Here is an 11,496-nt window from a genome sequence, read left to right on the forward strand (position 1 = left end):
ATGGAATGTTATTATATCCTAAACAGATATTTCTTGATCATTTCTACTTTTAACTAGCAATTTAATCATTTGTTTCCCTGTTGAACAAGCTGGTTTAAAACATTCTCTGTCTCTTCATGAAGTGTTATCTGGAAGCCTTAGCCAGCACAAGATGCTAGCATGTGCTTGTTCAATGATGACTAGGCACCACCGACGCCCTTTACTCTTCTTCAACTTCATGAACAAATTCTGCTCATCTCTTACATTCGTCACAGTCTTCAGTATCTTATGGGGTTGGGGCATAATTCCATGACATTTACTGTCACTGTCACTGCAGTATGTGTTACTGCAGCAGGGACTCAAGAATCAGTTGTGTACTCTTCAGTTTGGTATTGTAGAGTGTTGTCATCTAGGACACTTCACCTGCTCCTTCTAATTATCCACCAGACCCTAATTTCGCATCTTTCAGGAACAATGAAACTTTCACAATCACCCTTTTATGGTAGTGGTATATTGCCAAAATAATATTGCATAGGAACAGCATGTTCTCCACTATTCAGAAACACCCAGGTGCCAGAGTAATGGGTTCTGTGAGCCGGTAAACCCAGTGATAAATTCTCAGTAGGCACAGAAGGCAAAAGGTAGCAGAGTGGTACACCTAGTTGAAACAGCTTGCAGAATCAAAGTCTAAAAGTCATCTTTTGCATCTCCCATTAATAGCAGCTAACTAGTTCAGGAAAAATACCTGTATCCTAGTATCAGGTAAAAGTAAAATTAACCGCTTTCTCTCCTGTCTCCGACCTCTCTTGCCAACTCATCCCTCCCCCTCTTCCCTCAAAACAAAACCAAAACAAAACAAAACAAGTTAATCAGTTGCATTGTGATCTTGCTGCATGTCATTTTTCCTTTAGATGTTGGAAGTCAGCAATACCTTTCCATCATAGTCATTGCTTTGACAATGCATTTTCATACATCCCTTCCCTTTCTGCAGGAAAGTGCTGAAGTAAAACATAGTGAAAGTGAAATAGTCTCCTTTTCTTTGAGCCTTACAGCCTAGCTCCTTTCTAATTCATTAGTGTCACAGCAGCAGCAGGAGGCTGGGAAACAGGTTTGAGTATTGGATATCAGTACTCCCCTAGAGATGTGAATTTAGCAACTTAAATTGTCATTTAAAGTCTAAAATTGCATCAATGAAGTATAGAAATATTTACCAGGGAAAAATAAGAGGGTGGGGAGAAGAGCTGGTGTAGCTTGCAAATGAATCTTCTGCTGGAGATGAGAGGTTTGTCCCTTTTTCTTGCTGGCAGCTCCACTGAGAAAGGTGCAGAGGGATGGTGGGGGTGAGAGCAGGAGGATGAAAAGATGGACTCCTTTATGTCCAGTATAATGTTAGTACCTCATTTATTCACAGAAATGCAGAGTGCCTCTAGAACAAGGGTGGAGGGATTACATTGCCTACAGGCAGATGCCTTGCAGCTGCAATCTCATTTTTGTATCCTAAAGGAGGGAAACATGAACATGTACATAGATTGATCAGCATGAGGGACTTAGTTAACAAAAGTCAGAATCATTCTGTGTCTGTGGTGGTGAGCTTCTCCTTCCAGTTGATTGTGAGCTTAAAGACATTAGCTGAGAAACAATAACCTGAAGACAATAGTTCCATTAAAATGGAACAAGCATGCCTAACCCTTCTGATGTCATTTGATTTCAGTCATAAAAGAGGATACTAACCAGACTGAAATGGCTGAAGACCTGTGCAAGATAGGGTCAGAGAGATCCCTCGTGCTGGATAGACTAGCAAGTAACGTCGCCAAACGTAAGAGCTCTATGCCTCAGAAATTTGTTGGTAAGAGTTAAACGTTTGCTGTCTCCTAAAAAATAAAACAAAACCAAAAATCATCTCACAAGATTTTAACTTTCGCTTTATGATTTTAATTTTACTTGTTTTACTAAGTTAGTTATATCTATAGAAGCAAATACAGAGATGTGTTGGGGTAAAAAAAAACAAACCAGACCAAATCAAAACAACCAAACTTCTCCAGCATACATTTCTATATGTTTAATTTTGCACATCTGGAGATTGATTTTAAGTCTGTTTTCCCAACTTTTTCTAATGCTGTGAGCCAGATAGCTACAAGATTTGGACAGGTTCCTGAAGCTGCCTTAAGAAGCTGCAGATAGGAATAGATGTTTCCTATTGGGAAAGCACCTGACCACACTTTCAGGGTTATTTTATTAACGTCTTGGATGACATTCAGATCTCAGCATATTGGTGTTTGTGAAAGTATCTGTGAGTAGTTGTACATAGGCTGGATAATATTATTCATCCCTTCGTAAAGTCTGTATACAGTCTGTATAAAGTCTTTTACAGCCCAAAATAATCATGGAAACAAATAAAACCAGGTCTGAGAATACTATCTGAAAGACCTTTGGGTACATTCTATAAATAATGCAAAAACTTCACGGCCTTTTTACACGTAGTAGTTTTTGTCTTAACTGTGAAAAAAAAGGAGGCCACACGTATATTGTTCTGTTCCGCAAGTCTGTACCAAATAGTGGTCACATGAGTTTTGTGTGACACACAGACAGTATTTTGTCAGCTATGTAGAGTTAGTCTTACATAAATAAAAACATGGGAGATCAGAGGACAGCATCTACTCATATCTAGTCAGATTCTTTTATAATTCTCTGCATGTTCATTTATAATATTCTATAGGAGACAATTAGAGAAAACTGAAGTTTTTGAAACAAAACACGTAAAGGGGGTCTTCAGTCAAAAGTCAAGGCAAAAAACACTAGTTTATGAGACAGAAATTCCAAATAAACCTTCTTCAATGAGAACACAAGAGTAAAAGGAAAGTTGGTATTTCTGAGACAAGGAAAGGGGATGTTGCACATCAGGAGGTGCAACAGAAGGTTTGAAATGAAAGTCCAAGATTTTTTTAAAGTCCAAAGGCAACAATTGCAGGAGGTAGTCAAGGATAAGAATTGCTCATGCTTCTTAAAGGACTTAAGGGGTGGTAGACGTAGTTACCAAAAATATATCACCTATATGAGGCAAACCTGATTCATTTAGACACCCTAGTACCTGATTGCATTAGGCAAAATACTAATTCTATGAAAGATCCAGAAAGACTAGAAGTATTAAAATTTAAAAGGTGCTAGCAAGTATCTTATATGCGATGTATCTGTGGGTGTGGACTAGTTTTTTCGTTCTCCTTTTTTCTCTTCACCCTGAGAAACAGCAAAGACAGCCAGTTTAACTACAAGTTTTAGGAGGGCAGATTTTCCTGTCAGTTAGTTATTCAGGGTGTGGTGTAGGAAGACAACCTGCTGGCAGCAGATATTTATGGAAATTTGCTAAACTTCAAAAGGATAAACTCTTCTGACAAGAAAATGTCCCCAAATCCTTTCCTTTCCAATCCTCACCTGCTGCTTCTTGTAATAGGTACATTCCTGATTAACACAAGGTTGGGCCGGATGGTCAAGAGAGCTTTTGTGTAATAAAACATGTTTATTGCTCCTGTAGAGCACTGTGTCATCCCAAATCCCATGTTGAATTCCAGGCAGAAGGAGCAAATGGCACCCTTTGCATAAGGGAAAGATGATCTGCTGCTTCACTCTTTTTATTTAAGGCTAAATTCATTACCTTTCAAAATTGAGATTGTTCACCAAATTAAGCCAGTTATCTGTAAAATTCTCTATGTATTCCAAACTGGAGTAGCTCCCAGACCCGAAAGCACAATTGTGCCATCCAAACCAGAGAGTGAGAGCTGCAGGTGAGATTGACATGTATTTATGATGTGGAAACAAAAGGCAGTAAAGAAGGGTTAAAAGAAAGAAAAAAAATGCACTGAGTGCGTTTTTACAATTTGGTACCTGCTGCAGAACCATGAGCAGTGCAAAGCTTGAAGTGCATCAAACCATTAGCAGTTTAATTTACTTATGCTCTAATAACCACAGAAATGAGCTATTATTTTTAATGAGTACAAGTATTACCTGCATTGCCCAGATATAGAAATGATACCTGCCTACCTCAAGTTTGTCTCTGTTTCAGACACTGCTTGGAAACAATTTCTCTTACGAGCAATTAATCCTCTTAGTCCAACCACCAACTAGTTAGGCTACATAAAGCAAAGACTACCCAAGAAGCAGCTATTAAAATCGTGCCTTCTGGATGCCCAAAATTTTGTGTATATTGAAGACCAGTCTCACTTCTCAGGGGTATACAGTGCCCATGTGATATAAATGATTTTGACCTCATTTTTAACTCCTTGAGTCAAGGGTATACATTCATATTAGCAGGTTTTCTATATTTAATTCAAGAGTCTTTCACAATGCCTAGTTTGAATGTTAAGCCTGAAACTCTGCCTGAAGACTATAGCAGTAGGAAGGATAAATCTGGAAGAAAAAAGAGCGCAGCCCTATAGAGGGGTGCTCACATTGGCAGAATAATAGGGAAAGGAAACAAGAGGAAGTAGAAGCTTGTGCAGCACAGCTAGAAGGTGTCTGTACCCTACATCCCTTGTAGGAACTTACGAAATGCTCAGTGTTTCTTTCTCTGCTCGCAGAGCATGGACAAACTAATATGAAACCACATCTTGTGGGAAATGTAGACAGAAGGAATTTCTACACTTCAGCCCCATCATTGCAATAGAGTCATGCTAGATGCTTTCTGAGCTTTTCACTGACTTTGAATAGTGAATTTGACTAGAATCTGGGTGGGTAATTCTTGTTAACTTAATTTGCAGATCTTTTGGCAAACTTTCCATGCTTCTATTAGCATTTATTTTAGACAAATTAGGACTTTCCAAGGCCAGCAATGTCATTCTGATTAGGAAATGGTGACAGCCCCTCATAGAGATGTTTGTGGCTTTCAGTGGATTTCCCAAGATCTGCAGAGCTAGAAAATCCATCCAGACTGTAAACAAGCTGTTATTGATAGTTGCTAGGAACCTGTGGGAATGTTTTTATCCCTTTGCATTTGTATAAATTTATTAGGGGCCTGAAAAGGACAGTGATGTTATACACCGTTTGAGAAGACTGTTCAGGTTCATAAAATCAACATCTGTGCATTTAAACGGTTTCTTCCACTCCTGAATTTTACCTTCTATGTTTTGCTTAGTCCTATCTGTCCTGGAATCTTGAGAAATTGTAGTGAAACTCGCATTCAATACTGGGGAATCCAGCTAGAGATACGTAAGTGCAGTCTGATTTTAAAAAAGTTAAAGAGTCCCCGCTTATATTCAGCATTCCAAATCAGAGTTGAAGTTACAAGTAAGAAGCAATCTTGCTCTATATAGGGCTTTTTACCTCCTAGGAAAAATATGTTCCAACTACAAATGCTCTTAATTTTTTTTCCATGGTTCTTGGCTGCTCCTGTACATGACAACTCTTTGACACCACAAAGTTTCTAGAAACATAAGTAGCTTCTGGTAATGTGTCTACTATGGCTTATTTAAACAACAAGGTGAGAAGGAAGAGAAATTGAAAAGTTAAGATTTTGTTAATTTTTGTCCAAAATGACATATAATCACATGGCCAATTTGTATTTGTATATATATTTGTATATATATAATCACATGGGTTATTTGTAAGAAACTGAAGGTCTAAAACTAAAATGTATGATTTCCACTAAAAAATTGTAATATTTGGGGGCAAAGATATTGACAATGTGCTTCATGCTCTGAAGCATGAAAGCCAGGCGCGCTGTAACCGTGCTTGTCTTCACTGTGTTCACTAACCACAAAGGCATGCCTCAGTTCACTGTAGGAGGCAGATGAAGGGGTCCAGTTTAAAGGAGAAAGAGAGGATGGAGCACTCAATCTTTAGCTCCTATGAGTTTCCATATAATTAGTTCCAGGATCTGTTTTCATCCATTTGCCGTCCATTTTCCAAAGATCTCAGATTATTTTGTAGGTTAAAACAAAAGAAAAAAGCACCAACCAACCATTTTTCTGACCAGCTATATTAAAAAACTATGAATACCTCAGGTAGTATTTGACCAATTCTTTTCTTCCATGTTGCTGTTCTATTAACCCATGATGTTTGGTCCCTTAATTATGTAGAAATCAAACCTCTAACTCCTGGCTGGTTTTCACTACAGGTGAGAAATGTCTGCCTGATCTTCCATACGATGCCACCACCAACTATGAGAAGGAGAATGAGATTATGCAGACGCACGTTATAGACCAGGCCATTAATAATGCCATCAGTTACCTGGGGGCAGAGTCTTTGCGTCCGCTTGTCCAGACACCACCAGGTAGTTCTGAAATGGTGCCCGTTATCAGCCCCATGTATCAGCTCCACAAACCTCTTGGGGACAATCAGGCTCGCTCCAACCATACATCTCAGGACAGCGCAGTGGAAAACTTGTTGCTGCTTTCCAAAGCCAAATCTGTCTCCTCTGAACGAGATGCCTCTCCCAGCAACAGCTGCCAAGACTCAACAGATACAGAGAGCAATAACGAGGAACGCAGTGGTTTAATCTACCTGACAAACCACATAGGTCCCCATGCAAGAAATGGCATCTCTATAAAAGAAGAAAACAGGCAATATGATGTGTTGAGGGCAGGTACTGACAATTCCCAGGATGCTTTCAAAGTGATCAGCAGCAATGGGGAGCAAGTGAAAGTTTACAAGTGTGAACACTGTCGAGTCCTTTTCTTGGATCACGTGATGTATACGATCCATATGGGCTGCCATGGGTTCCGTGATCCTTTCGAATGCAACATGTGTGGCTACCATAGCCAGGACAGGTACGAATTCTCTTCCCACATAACTCGAGGGGAGCACCGTTTCCACATGAGTTAAAATTCCTCCGGCACAGATCTAGCCTCAACAGCTGCATTACTGGAGCTGCACGAGCCACGACAGCAGCAAAGCACAAGTCAGCTGGACTGTAACAGTGACAAAAGAATCAGAAGTTCAGCTATCTTCTCTCACAAGAAAAGTTTTCCTTTTGGTAGCATGCATTGCATCTCAGTTTTTTAAAATGAGTACTAAAGTTTTTACTGAAAATGTTTGATCACCAAAAACCTTTAGTAATTTAAGTAGGAGCTTTTGTAGTCACATAGCTGAAAGCCCTTCCCTTAACTGATGCTTCTTGCAAACCTCCCTTGCCAAAAGTGTTAACCATGTGCAGGATGCACTGTGCCAACAAGGGCACAATGGGCAGGAGTGGCCAAGCTTTCTCACTTAACACCCTGAGCGTAGGTCTTTTACACCAGATATATGTTTTTTTGACTTCCTGGTATTATTTGACTCTTTTGGGAAGATTAAACTCAACTAAAGATGGAGGTGACCACCTCAGATGACTTCACAGACAGCTGGGGTGGGATGGAACCCTCCAGCCAGAGGGTTCTGAGTTGCTTTGGTGGTAAATGTAGAATGTTTCCACCTGCAGGGGTGCTGCCTTGTTTGTGTCACTGGGCAGGCAAGCAGGTATGTGAAAGATAGAAGGAACACCCTTGTAATATACTCTGTGAAGTATGAACTGCATTTACTGTATAGGAAAAGGGTATTGCTGACTCTTCTTTGAATAAATATTTTCTCTCTCTACCCAATAAAACCCCACTTTTCATTAGAGCAGCCCCTCTTCTCTCTGCATAAACAAGTTACAATGTATTTAATTGTTCTTTCTTTTTTAAGTTTTAGTTATTTAGAAAAGTATGATGTACCGTTGAGAAAAGCACTAGCTAGAAATATGTGTGGGGAAAGTCTCCTTACGCACATTTTTCATCTTTTTAAAATGCCTGAAAAATATCCAAATGTCTCTCTCTCACATATAAAAAAACCCCTATTTTTCTTGCACAGATGTCCTCTTGTAGATTCTGTGGCCCTACTTCTAAGTGTTGCACTTCATTTTTTTTAAAGCACTGACCTGAATTAAATCAGACAGTCAAAATTTGTAGCCTTCTCCTTTCTTCCTGGCACTTGCTGTTTAATGAAGGACCAAGCCCTGCAAAAGTGCTGAGAACCCTAGCTTCCTATTCAACAAATCATTTCACCATGTGCTTTAAGTTACTTCTACCTCAGTGGAACTAATCTTAAGGTTAAATAAAAAAGTGTTTTGCTGAATGGAGACCAGAGACTGCAGCACTTGCAGAGTGTAGTCAAGTCCACCACTCCATGGTGGGTTCTGCTACAGACACTGTAACTTCAGTTAGAATAAAAATTTCTAACTTTAAGAATACAAGATTTTAACCCCAAGCACAGTTGATATAAAAAATACCTTTTTAAAAGGCTTTTACTTAACTTCTTCTTCCAAATAGTTCATTCCTTTCCCTGAGCACCCTCACACTTTAAGACTGGACAAAAAAGAAATTTTTGCAGCTGCCTAAAAATGTGTCATTGGTGCTGCAATACTTCCTGAGCAACATGCGTAAAAATAACTCATCTTATTAACTTCATCTAGAAATACTTCCACTCTGCATAATAAATGGATATTCCGCAATAAACACAACCGTATAACCAACAAGACCGGCAGTCTTGTCATACAGGTACATGTTCTCTGTTCACAAGTGCATGCAAACACCTGTATTTGTTATAAAAGAAAGAATTGTTGGAACTATGAATGCTTGTACCCCAGCCAATTTGGCCTGATACGTGTAGCTATATTTGATATACATTTCCTATATATACAAACTATTACAGGCACACAGAGCTCCTTCTTCTGCTTTCACTTTTGCAGGTGTAAGTCAGGGGCAACAATACTGAAGTTAGAGGAACGATACTGATGAAACAATGAATTACAAATACATGCTTTTACAGTCTCATGTGTCAGCTTCTCATGCCAACTAAGACATTCACCTCAAGTGGCACATGGGTGCAGAAGTGTTTTTACACTGAAAAGTGCATGTGTGCATGCCTATCTCATAGCTTTGTCACCAGATGTGAAACTGTGTATGAACATCTGTAGACTGATGTACATACCCACAACGGTGGAAGCAAATTACTAGCACATCAGGTAGGCTGGTACATGCAGGATGACCAGTGACCCCTCTACTCCCGAAACAAGTAGTGTAAACTACAGGCCCAAAGGTTGTCCCCTCTACTTCTATACTATAACTCAGTTGCCTTATGTGATGTTATTGCTTATTTCCTTCCAGCCTGAGACATTGTGCAGGGGGTGGGCATAGGAATTTGTGCCCCAGCTATGGTTTTATGATCAATGCCTGCTACACATTCAGCTTCAAGGCAGACTGTACCTGGCAACGAGGTATTACCAAATATTTTGTATAGGAATGACCTGAAGAGGACCTTCAAGGGGGCAGCTTACAATGATGAGTCCCCTTTATTTTATTTTATTTTTAATGAAGTTGAAATGGGTTCATTTTTTCATAGCTGGTAGGGTACACTCAGCTGTTCTTACCCCTCTCCACTTTTGATTGATACCAACCAACAAGAGACCAAGTAATTTCCCAGCTCTGCTGCAATGTCCCATCTGAAGCCAGATGTTGGCTGTACAGAAATATTCCACTTCTTTTACACCTCTTTCCTACTGTTCTTAGATTTAGGACATGGTATACCCCATGCCATAATATTTTTAACCCTTCATTTTAAGACACCCAAGCTATAAAAGGGAGGACAGAAGATTACTCAGGTGGTTTTGTTTCTTTGCTTTTACTAAAATCCAACACAAATAAAGCCACGTTCATTAACCGTGTATGCAAGCATAGCTCCAGTGGAGTTTCAGGCTGCCTTGAACTTAGCTGTTAACTGTGATTTCTGATCACCGGGTAGGTTCACTGCCTTCACAACATCTCTGTGCACACACACACGTGTAGGAGTTTCTGTGTCGCTTTTCTTGTCGACATGCACATGCCCTATCTGTGGTTTTGTGTATCATCATTAATATTTTATATACATATGTACATGTATATATATCTAAAATGGTTCATATGACATGATAATGCACTGTCAATCACAGTGGGTTTGTTTTCTGCGTCTGGAGTTTTCTTATTTATGCTATAACAGAATATGTTGATGTTGTATATTAAACAGTACAGTAGTATAAGTAAGTATAGTAAGACAGTGTATCAGAGGGCATAGTCTAAAGGCAGGAGCAAACAGCATTCTTTGTTCATGAAGGGGCATTTATAGTTTTGCCTTTTTTGTTGTTTTGGGGGGGTTGCTTTTCTTTTTTTTGCACAAAATCATCTTCAATTTCTTTAGAAACAAGTGTTTCAACAATTTTATTTATGACCATATGTAAGGCATGAAAATAGATGTTTTGTGTGTGTGTACATCAAAACAAACTGTGCCCTCAGAAAACTAGTTTAGTGTAATCTCCCTTTTTCTCTGTTTTTCTTGCTATGGTGCAATACCCTGATATGATTTAGCTGAACCCTTAAATGAGTAAATATGGTGAATGGCTTTAAGTTTATCTCTGTTTTAAAGAAGTAAAAAGTACCTGCTTCCCAGCCCTTCCCCAGACACTGCCTTTTCTAATAGAAAAGTTGTATTTACACATTTCTCTTCTTTTTTGCTGTGATTTTATATTGTAACTTCATTTTTCTTTGGGAGCATTGTATTTAAAAAAAAAAAAAAAGAAAAGAGCAAATTTCATAAAATTTGGAAATGTTATTAAATTATGCCTGCAAAGTGAGGTGTATTTTTAAGACAAGAGAACATGGTGAAAAACCCAAACTCCAGAATATTCTGTCACTCTCTTAGTGAGTGAAGAAGTTGTTTAGTACAGCTGGAGGCCCCGTGTGAGTGTCTGGGCTGGTGACTGTGGGGGGGGGGGCAATGCGTGGCGAGATACCCCATGGGCAGTCAGGGAGCACTGAGTACCATGCACAGCCTCAGCCTCCACTGCCATGCCTATAGCCCACATCGTGGTGAGCTCATCCTCGCAACCTATCATCGATGTGGCCACAAAAAGCCACTCTGCATCAGTCGTCCTGCATTCACCAACTATGTGAAGTGGCCTTGCTAAGCCAGCTCCAGCTGAAGACCAAGTCCTACCAAATCCAATGCCTTATGGCCACAAAGATGATCAGGGGGCTGGAGCACCTCCCCTGTGAAGACAGGCTGAAAGAGCTGGGCTTGTTCAGCCTTGAGAAGAGAAGGCTCCATGGAGACCTCAGAGCATCTTCCAGTGCCTTAAGGGGGCCTACAAGAAATCTGGAGAGGGACTTTTTCATGGGTATATGTAGAGACAGGACAAGGGGTAATGGCTTTAATTTGAAAGAGTAGATTTAGATTAGATATTAGGAAGAAATTCTGTACTGTGAGAGTGGTGAGGCACTGAAACAGGTTTCCCAGAGAAGCTGTGGTTGCCCCATCCCTGGAAATGTTCAAGGCCAGTTTGGATGGGGCATGGAGCAACCTGGCCTAGCGTGAAGCAGGCCTGCCCATGGCAGGGGGGTTGGAACTAGTTGAACCCTTCCAGCCCAAACCGTTCTATGATTCTGTATTGGCTGCTCCTACCCAGCACATCCCTGGCCACAAAACACACACAGCTCCTGGGGGCAGCTGACTTTGAGGAGGTTGCTTCCTTTCCAGCCCTCT

The 11,496-nt window shown here is 40.0% G+C and overlaps 1 protein-coding gene across 6 annotated transcripts in view; it reads left to right on the forward strand.

Moving 5' to 3' along the window:
• IKZF1 (IKAROS family zinc finger 1) overlaps positions 1-10,508 on the forward strand; it is a 67,749-nt gene extending 57,241 nt beyond the window's left edge. For 5 of the 6 annotated variants that reach the window (XM_080611273.1, XM_080611275.1, XM_080611272.1 and 2 more), the window contains 2 exons: positions 1,691-1,825; positions 6,086-10,508. In XM_080611273.1, coding sequence (XP_080467399.1) covers positions 1,691-1,825; positions 6,086-6,792 — 842 coding nt within the window. In that variant the 3' untranslated portion in view covers positions 6,793-10,508. The remainder of the gene's footprint in view (positions 1-1,690; positions 1,826-6,085) is intronic. The other variant, XM_080611277.1, reaches the window with a different exon arrangement.
• The last annotated feature ends 988 nt before the right edge of the window (positions 10,509-11,496 follow it).

This window comes from Psittacula echo, assembly GCF_963264785.1.
Source record: "Psittacula echo genome assembly, chromosome: 2".
NCBI lineage: Eukaryota > Metazoa > Chordata > Aves > Psittaciformes > Psittacidae > Psittacula > Psittacula echo.